The sequence below is a fragment of the Pongo pygmaeus genome, chromosome 11, assembly GCF_028885625.2.
Source record: "Pongo pygmaeus isolate AG05252 chromosome 11, NHGRI_mPonPyg2-v2.0_pri, whole genome shotgun sequence".
NCBI classification, from domain to species: Eukaryota; Metazoa; Chordata; class Mammalia; order Primates; family Hominidae; genus Pongo; species Pongo pygmaeus.
In genome coordinates this window covers 65,475,156-65,497,037 of record NC_072384.2, presented here as the reverse complement: position 1 = coordinate 65,497,037, position 21,882 = coordinate 65,475,156, and the positions used below count along the sequence as shown (strand labels likewise).

Below are 21,882 nucleotides of genomic sequence, written 5' to 3'. Positions count from 1 at the left end.
TTCACCTTAAAGCCTAGGGTAGTAGCTACCTTTTTTCTCAAGACTGTCCTTACATAACCTATTGGCATGGGGAAAAAGTCAATGTTTATAAACTCCTTAAGAAACTTAAAATCTGGAAAAGGCAACTACGTATCATGTCAACTAAAGATAATTAACACTAGGATCAAAATTTGGAATCCACGTGAAAGATTCTGCAAAGATCACTTAAATCTCAGACTTTATGCACTATTTTAAATATTTATTTAAGCAGAAATAGAAAATTTTAATCTATTATATTTCTATTTAATTTCCTGGACTTAAATCTGTGTGTGACTGATTGAGTTGCCTAATGGGTGCAAACATAAAAACTTGCATTGGGATTCATTTTATTCTCAGTTTAAAATCAGGAGTATCATTGAAAACAAGACACTAATTTTCTGGAAGTTTAATTTATTTGTCCCTCTTATTATCGGGGCTGGTAAAAACGGGCTAATTGAACATACATTCTAACAAAGATTGCAGCAACGCCTGAAAAGACGGGCCCAAGCGCATCGCATTTCTGTTAAGAATGTGTGATTTTTCTGCGCCACCTTGTGGCCGTAAAACAACTTGCCCACGTGAAAGTTGACCGCTTTTTCCCGCGCCGGCAGAGCCTTGCCGAGAGCCGCACTGCGGGAATCGGCCTCCAGACAAACGTGCAGAAAATGGTGTCTTCCTTTACAACTAGTAACAGCAAACAGACTTCCCCTTCTTAGTACTCCGTTTCCTTTATTCCTTAATTCCATTTCCTCGGCCCGCCTACCCACTGTCCTCAGACAGCCGTTTCCCAGTGTGACCTCCTTTTCCAGCTGCACCATCCGGCAGAGGCCCTTTTCCCAGCCCGAACCCTCCCGGGCCGCCCTCGCAGCCCTCCCTCCGGGTCCCCGCCGCGCCTGCTCCATTACAGCACGATCCCCGCCACACAGGTCCGCCCCTCCCTCCGACAGCCAATGGCGGCGCGACCCCGCCCCTCCCGCCGGGTCCCGGGGTGCTAACGCGCTCCGGGAGGCTGGGGGTGCTGAATTGTGCATCTTCCTTTAGGCTGCGGCAAGACAACTCCCCCGAGCCCCGCGGCGCTGCCTCGGGGCAGCCATGGACTCGCAGGAATTGAAGGTGAGCGAGCGGGCGGGCGGGCCGGAGGGCGTAGTTCCTTTGCGGCCTGTTGGCCGGGGGCGCGGAGGGAGCTCGGGTGGCTTCGCTAGGCCGCTGTTTCCCCGTGGTGTCCTGGCTGCTCGGGTTGCAGGGTGGGCCTGCAGCCTCTGCTCACGGCCGGTCTCCGCGGGCCCTGCTGGGGAAGCCCAGGTCTGGGCAGCCCGCCCGCGCGCTGTTTCTGAATTGCTGGTCCCCATGCTGTTGGTTGTGTTTACTTTTGTATCATGTTTACTAGGAAAGCTTGGGTTACCTATGACACTGCGCCTCCAGGTGCGATTTTTACTGTCCAGCTCCCACAGTAGACAGTAAAAAGAACCCAGAAAGATTATATGAAACCCATTAAAGACGTGAGACTTAACAGTGGAGGGGTCGTTATTTTAGGGTGATGGTCTTCTCTGTTTATCACTGACTCATCCATTCAGCAAATATTAATGACGGTCAACTTAACTGAAAGGCTGATATAAAACAGTTAAAGACATGAGGCTTGAAAATAAAATAACTTTTCGGATGTTGGTCTTCTCTATTCATTTGTTCACTGAATCACTCGTTCGGCAAGTATTTATGAAGGGTTACTGTATGTCCATTAGAAGCTGGAGATGGCAGTGAGCAAAACTGAACAGTTTCTGCCTTCTCAGATTTTACAGGCTAATTAATGCTGGGGAAAAACCCTAATTCAATTGACTCAACAAATATTTATTGAATGCCTCCTATGTGTCTAGCACTGTTCTAAGCACTGAAATAATAAAACCAAGAAAAACTCTTCCAATCTTGGAGCTTACATTTGAGTAGGAGTCAGACAACAAGTAGGTAAATGAAATGTGTATCCTGTGAGATGGTAATAAGTGGATGGAGGACAATTTGGCGGTGTGGGAGGTTAGGGAATGCTGAAATGTCTTGTTTTTCTGCCTGAAGTTTTACCTTATCCTCTGTTCTAGCTATCCCCCTATATCCTTAAATTTTTTCATTCCCTTAAATGTATTATTTGCACTGCTGCCGAAATGAACTTTTTAATAAAAACACTTTAATGTAAAAGTGGGGCTCCTCATCACTTAGACTTGAGGATCAAGTCCAAGTACTTAATATGAGGCTCTTCATCCCACCTTTGTCTCCAACCTCATCATCCAATACTCTCTGTCTTACTTAAGCCTCCAGAGCAGGGAATGGCAAATTTCTCAACAAAGGGCCAGATAGTACACATTTTAGACTTTATGGACCATATGGTCTATCACATCTAATTGGCCATTGTCGTTCAAAACAGCCATAGACAATACTTAAATGAGCATGGCTGTGTTTCAATAAAACTTTATTTATGAACACTGAAATTTGACTTTCATGTAATTTTCACGTTATGAAATATTTTTCTTTTTTTTTCTTTGACAGCTAGAAAATATAAAAGCCATTCTTAGTTCACTGGCTGTGCAGCCAGCCAGCCAGATATGGCCCACAGACTGTGGTTTGCCAAACCCTGCTCTAGAGTATGGAGTGGCTTTTAGTCATCTTCATCACCACTACCATCCCAATGTACCATGATGATTTGTTATCTATGTTGTTGCAGTTCCTCTTCCTAACTCCTATACCTTCCTCAAGAATCATGAAAAGGAAATAGGAAGAGTGTGTATGTGTGTGGAGGGAGAATGAGGGGTTTGCAATTCAAGAGTCAGCTCTGAAATCCTCCCCAATAATCTTTCCCTTGATTTTAGTCATCCATCCTCCCCTCACACCACATTCAGTTTTCAAAGCTGTCAAAATGTTACTATCCCACATTCCCAAAGGAGTTTATAAGCTCTTTTCTTACATTTACTACATTATATTTCAGTTAGTCTTCAGATTACAGTCTCATCTGAAAAATGTAAGTTTTTTGGGGGGACAGGAACCATGTCTTACTCATCTTTCTATTCATAGTACCTAGCCCAGTGCCTGGGTACTAGTAGGCAGTCAGTAAATGTTTTGGATTGAACAACCTGACCTGAACCAAGGCAGTAGCATTAGGTATGTTTAGTGGGAGGTAGACTAGAGAAATAGAAGAACCTACTGAGTGGTTAGACTTAAAGAGACTGGGCAAATAGGAAGGGAGGATTCATGAGTAGCAGGGTAGCAGGTGGAAAATGGAAATATGAATCTGGAACATAGACAAGAGATCTTGGCAGGACACATTTTTTTTTATTCCATTAACGTATGGGATGCAGAGGAACTTATTTTTTTCAGAATAGAACTCTTATACTATGATATCTTAATTAATTCTCACAGTGACCTGTACATTTGCATTACTAACAGCATTTTATAAATGAGCAGACTGAGGCATTGTAAGAAGGACCAGAGATTCTTTTTGCCTTTAAATTCGTGTCCTTTTTATGGTGCTATGCCACTGCCTTTCAGGAGGATTATAGATGCTTAGTGATAGTGTGAAGAAATCAAGTAAGATATTAAACGTGTCCTTAGTTGTGGCAAAGTAAGAGGTCATTTTGCAACTTTAGGGAATGGAGCATTGGAGGAAAACTGCGCTTCACTGAAGTGTGTTGTGGGGGTCTGGAGATGGGGTATGGAGCACATTTTTAAGAAACATGGCTAAAAAGGAGGTTAGGGAGCAGTGATCACAAGGAGGGAGGCAGAGTAAAATTACAGAGAACAGTCGCCTAACTGATCTAGAGAAGTACATGGAGTATAGCCCTCCAGAAGCAAGAGACTAAAACAGAGCTGTCGGACGGGCGTGGTGGCTTACGCCTGTAATCTCAGCACTTTGGGAGGCCCAGGCGGGCAGATCACTTGAAGTCAAGAGTTCAAGACCAGCCTGGCCAACATGGGGAGCCCCATCTCTACTTAAAAATACAAAAATTAGCCAGGTGTGGTGTGTGCCTGTAGTCCCAGCTCGGGAGGCTGAGGCAGGAGAATCGCTTAAACCTAGGAGGCAGAGATTGCAGTGAGCAGAGATTGCACCACTGCACTCCAGCCTGAGTAACAGAATCTCAAAAACAAAACAAAACAAACAAACCAGAGCTGTGTGGACACCCTTAGATTTCAATCCTGTCACTTAGTCACCTTTGTTTCTTACTGCTACTGAACAAGCTGTAGAGTCCAGGTACGGGGTGGCCCAAACTGCTTTCTGGTGAATCAGGTGTATCCTAGTGATGGCGGGAAAGTGTGGTTTCTGTCTTTGATGAAGTTAGCAACCAAGCCTTAGACATAATCCTAGGAAAAGTGGTAGACAGTACAGGCCCATTTTTATTCAGAAGTTAGTAGGCCCTGATAGTAGTTTTGTCTTGTATATGGAAATAATATAACTTTGGAAAAAGCTTAAAGACAACCATTTTCATTGAAAAATAGTTTATTTATTCTTAACTGACAATTTATTTGTCGCAGAACTCAAAGCCGAGTAAGATAACATTTGATGATATGTTGAAGAATTTAATTTGTCATTACTTTGTAATGCTGTAATAAAATACTCGATATTTTAAAAAGAAGATTTTTTTTTTTTAAGGAAACCTATGGTCTGGCAATGGAAGCCTCTTGTCTTTTTTTTTTTTAGTTCCTGTTTATTGTCTGCCTTTCTGTTTCCTAAAACGTTCAAGAAAATGTGGGCAAAGGAAACAAGGTGAAAGCAGCCTCATTTCAGTGCTGTTAACAAAAACTTAGGAAAACGGATTTAAATTATTAGAAAACATTGAATTATTTCAGTAATTTTATGATCATTCAGTTCTGAAGTCCTTAGCATTGAGTTCTAGCCATTAACAGTATTTTAAGAAACTTGGAAGAAAAAAGTCACATTGCCTAAATTTTACGTTATTCTAGATGTTAGATTATTATCTGCTTCTTAGAGTATTTCAGAGCACCAGAATTCCTTTATAACGTTTTTTCATTATTTCCATTTAGACTTTGATTAATTACTATTGTCAAGAGAGATATTTCCATCATGTGTTACTGGTTGCCAGTGAAGGAATGAAGAGGTATGGAAGTGATCCAGTCTTCAGGTTTTACCATGCCTATGGCACATTAATGGAAGGTACGTGTTAATCATTAAACATGTTCCATCCGTTTTAAATTCTTGCTTTGCACTAAGAACAGTTTTTCATATCATAATCTTGATTTTCAGGTAGAACTCAAGAAGCTCTTCGAGAATTTGAGGCTATTAAAAATAAACAAGATGTATCACTTTGTTCTCTACTTGCACTGATATATGCCCATAAAATGAGTCCTAATCCAGGTATGGTATTTAAATACAATGCTTAGGACATTTTTTCCTATTCAGTTTATTTTGATTTTTCTCAGTTACCAAGTCATTCAGTCTGATCACACTATATTATGTATTTTCTGTAGATACAATTTATACATATGTTTATCTTCCTGACAAGGGTGTAAATTCATCAGGCACAAGAAATGTGTCTTATACTACTTTCGTGTTCCTTATATCCTCTGGCAGAGGTTTCATTTGTGCATAGGGATTTTTTTAGATAAAGGGGAATGTATATTAGTAATTGTTACACAAAAAAAGGACAGCCAGAAAAACAGGTACCGTATATACATAAATTGCTCAGCAGCAGCCAAGTTTACAACTTTTGTGCAAATATACAGCCAGTGCAGTTTATTTCTGTATATTAAGCTTCTTGAGAGCCTTAAAACCCGTTATGAGAGCTAGCTCTTGGGAGATATTCAGCAAATTTTTATGCAGTAGTAGGTTGACTAGATTATGACTAGATTATAGAAGGAAATTTATACATAAACAAGCAATTAAAGTTGTGTAAACTGCCAGGCGCAGTGGCTGAAGCCAGTAATTCCAGCAACTTGGGAGGCTGAGGTGAAGGATTACTTGAGCCCAGAAGTTCGAGGCCAGCCTGGGCAACATAGTTAGACCTCCATCTCTAAAAAAACAGAAAATAAAAAAGTTATGTGAACTGTCTTAATGTATAGTTAACTTAATGGCGAAGGCAGAAGAGTATCCAAATTATATGTAATAAAGAAGTAGTGTTATATTCTTCCATATATATCCAGTAACAGCTAATAGGATTGTAAATATAGATTGTGTTTCAAAAAATTAGATAATAAACAAAGGTCACAGACTGGTTCCTTGAATATTAGACGAGACTTTTTTCTAAAGCCAAGTATGACATACCTCCTTCATACATATGCAAATCAATACAAAGTTATTTAAAACATGTAAATATGTGCTTAATTTCTTCAAGAAACTGTGCCTAATACAGTTACAAGCTACAAAAGAATTGTAGTAAGTGGTTCATGACATCAAGTTGGTAATCTAGTGGAGAAAACAAAATGTAAAAAACACAAAGATTAAATTCCAGTGTTTCTATTAAATAATACAAAATGAAACAAATGAGTTTATCATTAATTGAAGTTGGTATGCACTATTAAGCTGTAAGAGTAGGCTGAGAAGGCTTTTGAGATTTTGGAACTTAATCTGATCTTTGAAGGACTGGTAAAATTTGAATATAAAGAGTATTGGCCAGAGAGGAGAAATGGATGGGCAAATACATGGAAGTGGTTCAGGATTAGGCTCTTCTGTGGATCCCCTTTCTCTGTACTCCAGTGGGAGTGTGTTTAGCTAGAGCAGAAAATTTTCATGAGAGAGCTGTAGTTAGTATAAATAAAAGAAATTAGTACAAAATAATTTATTATTAGAATCAAGTTTTTATTTAATTGGTTATTCTTACCAGTGTTGATTCTGTTGGACACTGTGATTTGCAGGACACTGAAATGATGGAATGAGAAATACTGTTCAGAGGAACCTGAGTGCTAACTCTGCTTTGCACCAAGGATGATACTGAATGGACTTGAGCTCTAGTAGGGGCCCAGATGTCTGTAAATACCACCTAGGAAAGTCCTGGATTGTTAGTATACATTCTTCCAGGATGCTGATGTAAACCCTGCTTATAAAAAGGCTGAGATCTGGCAACAGCTTTGTGCAGACGGTGTTAGAGCTGATTGATACCTCATTAGGGACGTGATGGAAATCTGAGTAGGAAAGATTTCCTGTACAATGCCTGCTCCTGCCTGGTGGTTGTTTTGTTTGTTTGTTTGTTTGTTTTCTTATTTCTGTTTCTGTATCATGGCTGTTTAATGAACACTTCTGAAGGGGTTGTAGGGGTGGGGAGTGGGGAGAGGAGAAAAGGGTCTTCTTGCTAAGCAATCTGTAGACTTACAGAAACAGTTTTGTTTCCTTAACTCATTAGATTGTACCTTGTTAATTTCACATTTAAATTTATATCATTAGAGTTGAAAGGAAGAGTCACATACCTTTCTCCTTGGTAGCCATTCCAGAAAGAGAACTGTTGGAATCACAGGCCTCAACTTACATTTCTTCTTCCTCATTGCATGGCTGATTCTGATTCTGATTCCATCCAGGGTTTGGGTGTAATTGAATTCTGTGTCCTAAGCAGATACTAATATATGTGCATATATATATATATATATATAGAGAGAGAGAGAGAGAGAGAGAGAGAGTATAGATTTAATGTAAGTCAATAGAGTTATCTGTTTAAGGGAGCAGTCAGTATTAAACTATAACAGCAATTATGCCATCTTTTTACTGACCCATAACAGTAGCTGGCATATTTATATATTTTAGGATTGTATTTAAGAATTATTAATACTTTGAGTACCACTACTGGACCTGTTCCTAATAATTGTGGTTAGAACCATTATACATTTTTACAAGTCTTATTATTAAAAAAATATTAGCATATACAGCCTTTCTATTTTGGGAATGATGTAAACTCTATAGCTGTATTGTGCATTACAGTGATCCTTAACCATATACCTCCCCTGTTGTCCAGGCTGGAGTGCAGTGGTACAATCTAGGCTCACTGCAACCTCCTCCCAGGTTCAAGCAATTCTCCCTGCCTCAGCCTCCCAAGTAGCTGGGATTACAGGCACCCACCACCACGCCCATCTATTTTTGTTTTTTATTTTTAGATGGGGTTTCACCATGTTGGCCAGGCTGGTCTCAAACTCTTGACCTCAGGTGATCCACCCACCTCGGCCTCCCAAAGTGCTGGGATTACAGGTGTGAGCCACCATGCCTGGCCATATACAGCTTTTTTAGCAAGTTTGAAGAACTGAATTTAAAATTTTATTTAATTCTAATTAATTTACTTTTTAAACTTAAAAATGATACTTGATTCAGTTATTAGAAAACTTATTTAGGAATAACTTGAGTCTAAAAATCTGCTTTTCAGCCATAAGTTTTATGAAAACTACAAATCAAGTATTTTTAAATAAAATTTAACTTTTTTTTTTTTTGAGTCGGGGTCTTGCTCTGTCACCCAGGCTGGAGTGCAGTGGCACGATCTCTGCTCACTGCAAGCTCCGCCTCCCGGGTTCACGCCGTTCTCCTGCCTCAGCCTCCCCAGCAGCTGGGACTACAGATGCACGCTGTCATGCCCGGCTAATTTTTTTTTTTTTGTATTTTTAGTAGAGACAGGGTTTCACCATGTTAGCCAGGGTGATCTTGATCTCCTGACCTCGTGATCCGCCCGCCTTGGCCTTCCAAAGTGCTGAGATTGCAGGCGTGAGCCACCGTGCCCAGCCAAAATTAAGCATCTTAATTGTGATGTGCTGTTAGTATGAAATACCAGATTTCACAGTTAGTAAGGAAAAAGCATGCAAAATATCTCGTTAATTTTTTTTATCAATGATGCATTGAAATTATATCTTAGATATATTGGGCTATAATTTAATAATTTTGATTGTTTCTATTTCTTTGATAGTGCTACTAGAAAATTTTTAAGTTACATATATATGGCTTGCATTTTATTTCTATTAGACAGTACCGCTATAGAGAGAAATAATTTTTTTGCCTTGTTAATTATCTGACCTATTATAAATGCCTGATCCAGAATTTAATTTTTATTTAATATCATTTTCCCCTCCCAGATAGAGAAGCTATTCTGGAATCAGATGCCAGAGTGAAGGAACAACGTAAAGGAGCTGGAGAGAAAGCCTTATACCATGCAGGCTTATTTTTATGGCACATTGGTCGCCATGATAAAGCAAGGGAATACATTGACAGAATGATCAAAATGTCAGATGGTAGTAAACAGGTAGCTATTTTTCTGAGTTTAAAATAATAATATTAAAAAATGCTTATGTTATTGATATATCCAGTAGTATCTGTGGTTTAGCTCTTTATTATCATCCACTCTATTGCCACTTTGTAAATAACAACTTTATTTTAACCCATTTATGGTTATCAATATGGTTAATAGTGTACTGTAGAATAGGAATTCTCTAAGGTTAGTTTTATGCTACCGAGTCTTCAAAGATCCCTGCCTGGTTCCTTCCCTCTGTTTTTCTCTTTCTTTTTCTCTCCCTTTTTTTCCTTCCCTCCATATTTTGTTCTTTCCTTTCTCCCTCTCTCCTTATTGAACAGCTCTAGATACAAGGCACCATTGTTTGTACTGTTAATAATGCAAAGGAAAATAATACATAAACTTTGCTTTCATGAATGAATAACCCAGTAGTGGCATAGAGCACATCCCCAGCTAATATTGTGAGAAAAATTATAGATGATATGAGAGATATGTGATTAAAGTATGCAAGAAAATAATAGCTAACAGTTATTGCTTGCTTACTTTGTGCTAGGCACTGTTTTAAATTAAGGACAGATCACATGCTTAAGTGTTAAGACAATGTGAAAGAATTTTTTTGAAGGAACTAGCATTTGAACTAAAACCTGAAAGATGGATACAATTTCAACAGGCAAAGATTATGGAAAAGGGAAGTAGATACTCCCAAGGTGAGAAATAATAGATGGAAATGAGACATTTTACTTGAGGGTACACTGAGATACTCATATTTGATGGAACACAGGATACGTTGATAACGAGAAGGGAAGAAAAGCTTGGAGAGGTAACGAGACAAATTGAAGGATCTTGACTGCTAGTTAAAAATATTTGTATCTGATTTGACATGCATTGAGAGGCTATTGAAGACTTTTAATTATGGTAGTGATTTTGTTAGAGTGCAAATCCAGAAGATTAATTTGACAATGGTTTCTTGGATGAAGTGGCTTGAGAGTAAACTGAAATGCAGCGAAAAGAAAAAGATAGTACTTCCTTGCAGAAGGTTTTGAGGCACTACACTAAAATATTGTACAGTGAGTACAAAGTTCACAATTTTTAAATACCCACAGGACCCGTGAACTGATAATAAATAGTTTGGGAAGATAACAAGTTGTCACGTTTTAGGATGTCTTTGAGGCTTTAAGCCTAAAAAAATTAGAGACCAGTTAGCATAAATAGAAAATACATTGGCATAAGAAACTAATCTTAAAGGGAAGTGATCTATTTGACTTAAGACATGCTGTATTTCTGGTGCTGGCAGAACAGTAAGATGGAGATAGCAGATGAATTTCTGGAAAAAGAAAAATTTAGAAGAGGTTTTCGGCTAGAAATATAGGTTGGGAATCATCCACACAGAGACAATAGTTAAAACCATTCAAATAATGGCACTGATTTAGCACATAGCATTGGTTAAGATCCTTATTTGTATTTTCAGGTGAAATATAGGGAGGTAAATAAAGTCTTAGTTAAAGGTTTATGAATTTGTCAGTTAACCTAGTTTTTTTTAATAGAAGAGCACATTTCACAGTTTTTTATTTGAACTTAAAGAGAAAAATAACCAGTTTCATCTTGTTTTCAATCCTATATGTCTTACAGCCCATTGGCCTATTAACGTGTAAAGATAAATATCCATGAGTTCTTCAGTTTCTGATTTCTCAGGCCATCCACCTGTCATTTGAAATTCAATGGACTAATCAAAGAGGTTAAAAAGAGCATTGCCAGATTATCTGAATCTTTAAGATATGTGAAGCAAGACACCTTCTGTTGTTTCATCTTAGTTCATTTAGACTGTTTGTCCAAAAAGAGACAATAAATTCTCATCTATATATTGAATTTCATGTTTAAGTGTTATTAATCGTCAATTACTAGCAAAGTCTCAGAGAAAATAATGGTTTTAACACTAATGGAATATTTGATAAGCTTCTTAATTTTAATGTTGAGCTTAATAGTAATGTTAAAGGATGAAATTTGTAGTATAGTTCCCAAGACACTAGGCTGGCAAGGGTTCAAAAGTGATTTCACTAACAGAATTTTATTGTTCATAACATATTTGATAGAGTCCTTTTTGTTATTAATTGCCAGAAAAATGACATTAGGCTCTTTCGTTAACATTTCTTTCATTTCTAAAAAAGTAAAAATAGAATTATTCATTTTACAGGGACACGTTTTGAAAGCATGGCTTGATATTACAAGAGGAAAAGAGCCTTACATTAAAAAAGCACTGAAGTATTTTGAAGAGGGACTCCAAGATGGGAATGATGCTTTTGCTCTGCTGGGTAAGGTGAGTTGGAGTTAGGGTAAATAAATCATGTTTCAAAATGTATTCATAATATATTTGAAACCTGACAAAACCAAGTAGCTCAAAAAAGTTGATAATTTTCATGATACTGTTGGCAGCTCACAGCTGTAAGGTGGACTGGCATTTGTGTAGGACAATGAGCAATACGCTAGAGAAATGTATTCCCTGCCAAAGTTCCTGAATCCTGGATCAGCTGTAACTGTTAATTGTTGTTGTTGTTTTGGTTCACACATTCTTACCTCAGCATTTATTATGTGTCTTATGTATGTGAGGCATCCCTCTAGATATTAGAAACCCTGAGCAAGAGAAAACCTCTTGTTTTTATGGAGCTTATATCCTACTGATGGAGGCAGACAATAAACAAAATAAGTAAGTTGTATGGTATATTAGAAGGTGATAAGTATAATGGAAAATACAGCTGGAAAAGCTAGGGCATGAACTTCCAGTTTTACATGAAGTGGTCAGAGAAAGTGACATTTGAGCAAACACATTTATGGAGGTGAGGGTTAAAGCCCTGCAGGCATCTCGGGGAAAGTATTTCAAATAGAGGAGATGATGAGTTCAGGTACCCTAAGGTGTATTCAGGGCCAGCAGGGAGGCCAAAGTGGGTTGAGTAAAGAGAACAGAAGTGAAGGCCTGAGGAAGAAAGGTGGGATAGGGGTGAGGAGGAGTGGTGGGCCTGGCCTGTTCTGTAAGGCTTTTGGCTTCCACCTTCAATTAGAGAGACAGGCAGCCAATACAAAGTTTTGAACAGAGAAATAACAGGATCGGACATACATTTGGAGAAATGAGCAACTGATGGAGTCATTAGAACTTATTGATGGGTGGAAATATTTAAGTAGGACCCTTTCTTCAATCCCCACTGATGCTATCTAAATGCCTTAATTTTTTTTGTGACTCAGCAAAAAGAAATTATATGTTGGGAACAAGTCTGTTAGATAAGCAGTAATTTGGAGGGATAAAAAAGAAAGGGGAGAGGATTCGTGTCTTGACTTTTGTTAATGTCTCCACATCACTTTTCCTGTCGCTTTGTGTGGACAGTAAGCCTGTTGAACATCTTGTGTTCAGGCCCACTACTCTCAAGTTTTACCTAATAGCACTGCTGAGGAAATTGGCCATATACTTTTCTTGATCATTTTCCTTCTCTTAAAGAAAAGCTAGTTGATAAAAATTTGCCTCATCATCTCTTTTTAATGTACTAACTCTATTTATAGCTTTATTTTTTCTGACTATGAAAGTAATACATGAACGTAGTAAAACTTTTTTTTCAGAAAATATAATAACATGTGAATGAGAAAATGAACATCACCATTGGAAATAACCAGTTTAACTATTATATATAATATCTCTTCATGTCAGTAAATCTACATCTACAAATTTATATCATCATTTTTAATGATTACTTAACATTTTATTTAATTAGATATACCATAATTTTCTCCTCTAGGTACATTTGGGATTATTTTATACATAAACAATTCTGCCATAAATATCATCTATATACTTCCTTGTGGTCTTGTCCAATTATTTCCTTCAGATAATTCATAGAAGTGAAAAATGTTGAAGTAGAGGGATTTGTGTGAACTTTATTTTGCTTGTTCTTTAAAATCGTATATTCTTTAACCTGAAAATAATTTCTTAAAAAAGATGCAAAATTTCTAAAATTTCTTAAAATTTTAGATGCTACTTGAAAATTTCCTGGAGACATTTTAATTTATAAAGAGAATTTTCCTGTTTTAAATGGAAACATTATTTTATGGCATTTCCAAGAATACTTTTAAAAATTTTATTGTTTAATCATGTTTTTCAGCCATTTAAAGGTAAATTTTAAAACACAATAGCTTATATAATGTATTTGTATTATTCTGTGATGTTTTAAAATTTTGTTTTGACAAAAACTTACTGTTTTTCTCATTAAAAGTGATAACTGCTTCTCACAGAAGTCAGTAAGTATTAAACGCTCATATTCTGCCTACTCTGCATTATGAGAACTTTGATATGAAAGATCACAGTTTGAATATCACTTTTTTTCCCCTTCCATTAGGCACAATGCCTTGAGATGCGCCAGAATTATTCAGGTGCCCTGGAGACTGTGAACCAGATAATTGTGAACCTTCCAAGCTTCCTTCCCGCTTTTGTTAAGAAAATGAAATTACAACTAGCCTTGCAAGATTGGGACCAGACAGTTGAGACAGCACAAAGGTTAAGTAATAAAAGATGACACAAGTCTCTTTGGATTCGGTTATAATTTTGATAAAAAGCAAAATCTATGTGAATTTTTTTCATAAGAGTTTTTAAATTTGATTTTTTTCAAACAGTATGGAACCAAGGAAATACTTAAAATCATACTGCTTTTAAGCATTGAATTTATTGATTTACATAAATATTTGATTCCTGTTTTAAGACAGACAATCTTTTTAGGCAAACAGGCCAATATCCCTGTGCTCATGAAGCTTATATTCAAGTGAGAGGAACCGCATACTAAGCACACCAGATAAGTATATTGTGTAGTATGTTAGAAAGTATAAATGCTATGGGGAAAAGATAAATCCAGAGAGAGATGGGGAGTGTTGAGGGGTTCAGTCTTTTGGGATGGTCATGGAAGGCTGAGGCCTTTGAGCCATCTTCTAAAGAAGGTAAGGGAGTAAGCCATGTAGATATTTGAGAGAATACTTTGCAGAAAGAAGGAAAAGCAAATGCAGAGTCCCTGAGGCGGGAGCACATGTCATATGTTTGAGGAGTGGGAAGGAGTAAAAGAGGTGAGTAAGGTGTGAGGTCTGAGACAAAGGGTGGGAGTGAGCCCATGCTAGATGGTAAAGGGTCTTGTCAGCCATATAAGGATTTGGGGTTTTCTTCTGAAGCACGAGGTTACCGGAGGGTTTTGAGCAGACGAGTGCCATCATCTAAATTCTGTTTTAAAAGAATCACTCTGCCATGTGCAAAACAGACTGTGGGCGAGGAGGCAAAGGCAGAAGCAGGGAGAACCTTCTGAAAGTTGTTGCCATCATTGAGAAATGGTGGGGGCCGGCCCAGTATAGTTGTGGTGGAAGTGCTTTGAGAAGTGATTGGAATCTGGACCTGTAGCATTTTGTTTAGGAGTAAGAGAAAGAATAGTTTAAGGTGATTCCAAGGTTTTTGGCCTGAACTACCAGAATAACAACAACAGTGATGATAATGAACTGTTGTGAAGTGTTCAGAATGCCTGGCTCATAGGAAGTGCTGTTTATTCCTAGGGTAACCCTAAGAGGAAGGTACTATTAGTATTTCTGTTTTACAACTGAATGGACTAAGGTACAAAGAGGTTAAGAAGTTTCTCCAAAGCCACACAGTTACTTAGTGGTGGAGTCAGGATTCAAATCCAGATCACTCTAGTCCCAGAGTCTGTGCTCTTACCCACTACTTGTACTAGAGGATGGAGTTTGCTTCAGCTGGACAGGGTGATTATGGAAAAAGAAGGTTTCAGGGCAGGTAAGGAGTTTAGCTTTCAACATTGTAAGTTTGAAATGCCTACGAGAAGTCAAAGTAGAGATGGATGTATGGGCAGGCAGCTGGATGTCTGAATCTGGAGTTCTTGTGAGAGGTCTAGGCTATAGCTAATATTTTGGAGTCACTGACACATAGATGTGATTTAAAGCCATGAGATCAAGAGTAAATGTATTTGAGTCACAAATCAATACTTTCTAACAGATGAATTCATGTCACTTAATACTGAAATTACAGAAAAGTAAATTTCATACTGAAATTACAGAAAAGTAAATTTCATAGGTAATACAAATATACCTTTAAAATCAGAATGTCTTAATAGAACTTCTAATGCAAATAATAGGCAAGATCCTTTCAAGATACAAATGAAGTATAAACTGCATAGAAAGTCACCTTTACTTCAGTTTGGATCAAGGTATAAAGCTTGTCTTAGAATCTTCAGAATAAGTGACTTGCAAGCATGTCTAACTTTTATTCATATCTGACAAAATATTAATGGCTATCTCAGGGCCGAACATCTTGGTAACATCTTTGCTGTGATCGTCTATCATTTATTATGGAGAATTTCAGATTTATGTAAAAGCAGACAGAATAACATCATGAGGTACTCTTAACCTGTTTCCTGCCCCCAACTAACGTCACCACATGTCTAAACCCCCATTTGCTTCTTGGCTTTAATTTTCAGTTTGAAGCAAATTCAAAACTCTGCATCATTTCATTTGTAAATATCACAAGATGCGTTGAAAAAATAGGATAATTCTTTTCCCTCTATAACATAATGACAATATCATTATCACATATAAAAAATTAAAAGTAGTTTTTTAATATCAAATATCCAGTGTTCAAATTACCAATAGTCTCAAATATTGTGTTTTTTAAATAAATTATTTTTTAATCACGATCCAAATAAGTCTACATATTGTGATTGGTTTATATCTTTAAAGTCTCTAGGCTTTCTCCCTGTCTCTGTAAGTTCTTTCTCACTCTTTCTCTCTCCCTTCCTATCTCTCTCCTTCCCCTCTTCCCTCTCCCTCCCTCCTTCTTCCTGCCTTCTTTTCTATTTCCCTGTTTCCCTTCTGTTTTTCTTCTTGCCATTTTTTTAAGTTAAAGAAACCAGTGTTTTGTCCTGTAGCATTTTTCATGATCTAGATTTTGTTGTTTGTCTGCCATGGTATAGTACAACTTGTTGCTTTATCCTCTGTGTTTCCTGTAAGTTGGTAGTTGGATCTAGAGGTTTGGTTAAATTCACATTCAATTTTGTTGTTTTGGCAATTACTTCATGAATGGTACGTACTGTTGTCTTTCATCACAGTGACAGAATGTCTGCTTGTCTCTCTCTTTTTGTGATATCAGCAGTTATTCATGCTCAATACCTAGGTGCTTGATTCATTGGGATTATAGTAGGGTTACATTTGAATCCTGTCATTCTTTCTTTCTTTTTTTTTTTTGAGATGGAGTCTCGCTCCTTCGCCCAGGCTGGAGTGCAGTGGCGTGATCTCGGCTCACTGCAAGCTCCGCCTCCCGGGTTCGTGCCATTCTCCTGCCTCAGCCTCCAGAGTAGCTGGGACTACAGGTGCCCGCCAGCACGCCCGGCTAATTTTTTGTATTTTTTAGTAGAGATGGGGTTTCACCATGTTAGCCAGGATGGTCTCGATCTCCTGTTTCTTAGCTAGAATACCTATAAAGAAAAACTTCTCATCTCCTGGTTAGTTACTGAGTGGTGTGGTTCATATAAGAAAAGTAGGATAAGATGCTTAAGTCTTTTCCTTTATTTCCAGGTTAAAAAAAAAAATGCCAAGAATTCCTTAGCATCCTTCATTGGTAATTGATTAGTGGCTTAGGTTTGTTTGTTTTACATGCCATGGATTTAAATGAGTGCTTCTGGACATTTCAGTCATTATAATTGCACAGTCTTTTCTCTGACTATTAGGAGCTTCTTCAAGTTGTTCTTAAGTCCTTTTGACTTAAAAGTCCTAGTAGTCTTTGATAGTTACTTTGCTATTTGGTATGACAAGCTGTCCAGGCTCATTTTGTGTATTACTTCCCCAAGTAGGTATCAGTCATTTGTCCAGGGCAATCTAATCTCTTTTAGTGTGAAATGATATTTGAAGGCCACAATTTGGGCACTAGTAATTTTTTGATGTATACATATCTTTCAAGATTTTTTTCTAGGCACTGTGTGTGTGTGTTTGTGTGTGTGTGGTTTCTATATATTTTTAAAATATGTATATATTTTGAGGGTGTTTTAAAAATAAATAGACTCATAATGTACTTTTAAACTTGTTTTTCTCTTTAAGAGGGTATTTCATAGATATCATATTATACCTATTCACATAGATACACCAAACTGTATTTTAATAGACAGTATTTTTAGGGTAGTTTTAGGTTCACAGCAAAATTAAACAGAAGGTACAGAGATTTCCCATATATTCCTTGCCTCCACACATAGATAGTCTGCCCAATTATCAACATCTCCGACCAGAGTGGTACATTTGTTACAGTGGATGAAGTTACACCATAGTCGCCCAAAGTCCATCATTTATATTACAGTTCACTTTTGGTGTTGTACATTCTAGTGGTTTGGACAAATGTGTAATCACATGTATCCACCATTATAGTATCATACAGAATATTTCTACTGCCCTAAAAATTATCTTTATTGTGTATCCGCTATATATCCCTCTGTCTCCCCAACTCCTTGCAACCACTGCTCTTTTTACTGCCTTTATAGTTTTGCCTCTTCCAGAATGTCCTGTAATATGGAATAATACAATATGTAGCCTTTTCAGCTTGGCTTATTTCATTTAGTATTATGCATTTAACTTTCTTCCATGTCTTTTCATGACTTGATAGCTCATTTCTTTTTATTACTGAATAATATTTCATTGTTTCGATGTACCACAGTTTTATCCGTTGAAGGACATCTTGATTGCTCCCAAACTGTGGCATTTATGAATAAAGCTACTATAACCTTCTGCAGGTTTTTGTATGGACATCAGTTTTCAACTCCTTTGGATTAAATGCCAAGGAACATAATTCCTGAATCATATGGTAGGAGTATATTTAGTTTTGTAAGAAACTGCCAAACTGTCTTCCAAAAATGTTATACCATATTATATTCCCACCAGCAATGAATGAGAGTTTCTCTTGCTTTAAAACATCTTCATCAGCATTTGATGTTGCCAGTGTTCTGTATTTTGGCCGTTCTAATAGGTTTGTAGTGGTATCTCATTGTTATTTTAATTTTAATTTGCATTTCCCTGATGACATGACGTGGAGCATTTTTAAATATGCTTATTTGCAGTCTGTGTATCTTGCTTGGTGTGTGTCTGTTAAGGTCTTTGGCCCATCTTTTAATTGATTGATTGTTTTCTTATTGTTGGGTTTGAAGAGTTCTCTGTATATTTTGTAAAGCAATCCTTTATCAGATATATCTATATCTGATAAATATTTTCTCCCAGTTTGTGGCTTGTCATTCACAGAGCAGAAATTTTTAATTTTAATGAAGTCCAGCTTATCAACCTTTTCTTTCATGAATTATGCCTTTTGTGTTGTATCTAAAATGTCATCATCATACCATAGGCCATCAGATATTTTCTGTATTATCTTCTAGGAATTTTATAGTTTTATGTTTTACATTTAGCTCTGTGATCTATTTCAGATTAATTTTTGTGAAGAAGGTGAGGTCTGTATCTATATTCATTTTTTCCATGTGGATGTCCAGTTTTTCCAGTGCCATTTATTGAAAAGAAGGTCTTCTCCACTGCATTGTCCTTGCTCTTTTGTCAAAGATCAGTTTACTATCTATGTGGTCTATTTCTGTGATTTCTCCCCTGTTCCATTGACCTGTTTGTTCTTTCACCAATACCACACTACTCAATTGATTACTGAAGCTTTATAGTAAGTCTTGAGGTCATCTAATGTCAGACCTCTAACTTTGCTCTTTTCCTTCAATAGTATGCTACTATTCTGGGTTTTTTTGCTAATCTGTATAAATTTTAGGATGAGTTTGTCAATATCCACAAAATAACTTGCTGGGATTTTGATTGGGATTGCATTGAGTTAGTTTACAGATTAAATTGGGAAGAACTAACATCTTATATTGTCTTTGCATCCGTGACATGGAATATCTCTCCATTTATTTGGTTTTTCCTTGATTTCTTTTGTCAGAATTTAAAAATTTTCCTCATAGAGATCTTGCACGTATTTTGTTAGATTTATATGTACCTAAGTATTTTACTTTAAGGAGTGCTAATGTAAATGTTTTTGTGTTTTTAATTTCAAATACCACTTGTTCATTGCTAGTGCATAGGAAAGCAATTGATATTATATATTAACCTCATATCCTACAATCTTGCTATAATCGCTTGTTGATTCCAGGAGTTTTTTTAATTGATTCTTTTAGATTTTCTACATAGATGTTCATGTCATCTGTAAACATCTATTTATTTCTTCCTTTCCCTAATCATTTTAAAACTGAGTAGCATTCTATGAATTGAAAATGCAAATAATTTATTTAATCTCTCCGCATTGGTATGCACCTAAGCAGTTTCCTATTTTTCACTGTTCAGTACAGTGCAGTGTACACACACGCATACACACATACCTCTTTGAACACGTGTAGGACTATGTCTGCAGAGAAGTTTCCCAAAGGAGAGATTGTTGAATCCAAGATACTGTATTTGTTAGGGTAGGCTAAGCTGCTACAAAAACAGATCTAAACATATAATGATTCAGTGTAATAGAAGAATGTTTCCCCATATGTAACTGTTTTGGGTAAATATTAGAAGTGATCAGGCAGCTTTGCTCCACACTGTTTTTAATGTACCTAGACTCTTTCCATCTTGCAGTTCTGCCATCTCCTAAGACCTCATAACACCTGGCAGAAAGGGAAAGATAATGTAGAGAACTCATTCCACTTTTTATAAAAGCCCAGGCCCAGAAATGGCATACATTACTTTATTTCACGTTGACCACCTCTGAATGCAAAGATATCTAGGAATTGTTGGCTAGCCACATGCCCAAGCAAATAAGGAGAGAATGGATTTGAGGAGACAAATTGTAGTCTCTCCCTCAAGTATATAAATTTAAAATTTTGATAGGCACTGCCAAATTGCTCTCCTAGGAAATTGTACTAATTTACACTCCTACTAGTAGTCTACTGAATGTTCCCTTACCTTACCCTCACCAATTCTGGTCATTTTCAGTGTGTGTTTTTTTTTTTTTCAAGCAATCTGAAAGAGAGGTATCTTATTTTTATTTTCATTTCTTTTATTGTGTTGAGATTGAGCAATTTTTCATATGCTAAAAGCTCTTGTTTTTCATTGGTATATAACTGGTTCTAAATATGCTTTTTTTGTTTTAAGTAAGCCTATTCTCTCTTCAGTTTTTGATGGACTCTGATAATTTTTATCACAAGTTCTCCATCATGTTTTGTTTCTTTTCTTTTCTTTCTTCCTTTTTTTTTTTTTTTTTTTTTTTTTTTTGAGACAGAGTCTTGCTCTGTTGCCCAGACTGGAGTGCAATGGCGCGATCTTGGCTCCCTGCAACCTCCGCCTCCCGGGTTCAAGCGATTCTCATGCCTCAGCCTCCTGAGTATCTCGGATTACGGGCACCCACCACTACGCCCTGCTAATTTTTTGTATTTTTAGTAGAGACGGGGTTTCGCCATGTTTCTCTTTTAACAGTTTTGTTGGTTCTTTTTTTTGCTCTTGACTGTCATAATCAATTTACAAAATAATAAAAAAGAAACTGTAGAAGATTTTGTTTTGAATTGCATTAAATTTGTAGTCATTTGTGGGGAAAAAAAATTTTCTTTCCCGAAAATGACCATTATTCTATCAGGCAGCTATTGGTGTATAGCAAACAACCACAAATGTCAGGACATATAATAATAAGTATTCTTTCCTCACATTTTTGTGGGTCATCGAGGGTCTGCTGATCTCAGGCAAGACTTGGCTGGGGCCCCACTTCAGTTCAGATGCAGCTGGGTGAGTGTGGCACATCATTGCAGTTTGAACTCTTGTCACCTCCAATAGTGTTTTCCCCCGGACTCACAACAAGTAGCAGCCACTACCCAGAGGAAATTCTTCTTATACTGATAGCAGGTGCAAGAGAACAAGCAGAAATATGCAGTGCCTCTAAAATTTAGGCTGGTACGCTGCTATTCCTGCCCACATTCCATTGGCCAATATAAGAAAAATGTCCAAGTCCCTAAGTCCCTAGTCAAGAAGCAGTAGGGTACACTCTAACTTTTGTAGTTAGTTACATGGCAGAAGACACATACTCAGGGAGGGCTGAAAAACTGGAACCAGTAATTGTAATGTGTACCACATCATCCATGATAAGAGAAGTCTAGGGCGTTACCTTTTTGGTTCAGTTCTTTTTAAAAATGTCCGTGAGTGCGGTTTCATAGGAATTTTATAGCTTTTGCACGTTTCTTAAGTTTATGCTTGTTATGTTTTTCTTTTTGGTTTTTGTTCCATTTATTAATAGGATTTTTTAATGTAATATTTTCTCATTTGTTTTTATCACATAGGAATCTGTTGTTGTGAATAACATTAGTAAGTATTGTAATGTTTGACCCTGGTTTGCATTCCTGGAATTCCTGTAATAAGTCAGCCTGGTTAAGGTGAATTATTCTTTTACTATACTGTTGTATATAGTTAGCTAATACTTTATTTAGGATTGCCACAAGATTTAATGAGACTAGTATAATCTATTCATATCTTTTAAAAACATATTAAAAATTAAATTCCAGAGACTTTTACTTGTTTAAATAATAAAGTTGATAATTTTCACAAAGCAGATGACATTTTACTAATGAAAATTACTTATTTGAACAGTGGAATAGTGAGGCAA

General features: G+C 37.0%; 1 protein-coding gene and 1 long non-coding RNA gene across 8 annotated transcripts in view; one reads left to right on the top strand and one right to left on the bottom strand.

Annotated features, from left to right (window-relative positions):
- The first annotated feature begins 640 nt into the window (after positions 1-640).
- Positions 641-21,882, top strand: part of TTC21B (tetratricopeptide repeat domain 21B) — an 80,206-nt gene continuing 58,964 nt past the window's right edge. For 4 of the 7 annotated variants that reach the window (XR_008501060.2, XR_008501059.2, XM_054478074.2 and 1 more), the window contains exons 1-6: positions 814-1,131; positions 5,038-5,167; positions 5,258-5,368; positions 9,052-9,218; positions 11,398-11,520; positions 13,583-13,740. Coding sequence is in view for 5 of the 7 variants with exons in the window: in XM_054478074.2 (XP_054334049.1) it covers positions 1,111-1,131; positions 5,038-5,167; positions 5,258-5,368; positions 9,052-9,218; positions 11,398-11,520; positions 13,583-13,740 (710 nt within the window). In the remaining 2 variants the exon portion in view is untranslated. Of the gene's footprint in view, positions 1,132-5,037; positions 5,168-5,257; positions 5,369-9,051; positions 9,219-11,397; positions 11,521-13,582; positions 13,741-21,882 lie in introns of those variants that run through there. The other 3 variants (XM_054478073.2, XM_063647609.1, XM_054478076.2) reach the window with 3 other exon arrangements.
- LOC129031504 (uncharacterized) lies at positions 6,433-21,154 on the bottom strand. Its single transcript, XR_008501061.1, has 5 exons — positions 20,934-21,154; positions 20,199-20,255; positions 7,414-7,559; positions 6,831-6,868; positions 6,433-6,721 (listed from the first exon to the last, which is right to left on the bottom strand). It is a non-coding gene; the product is annotated as an uncharacterized LOC129031504 (long non-coding RNA).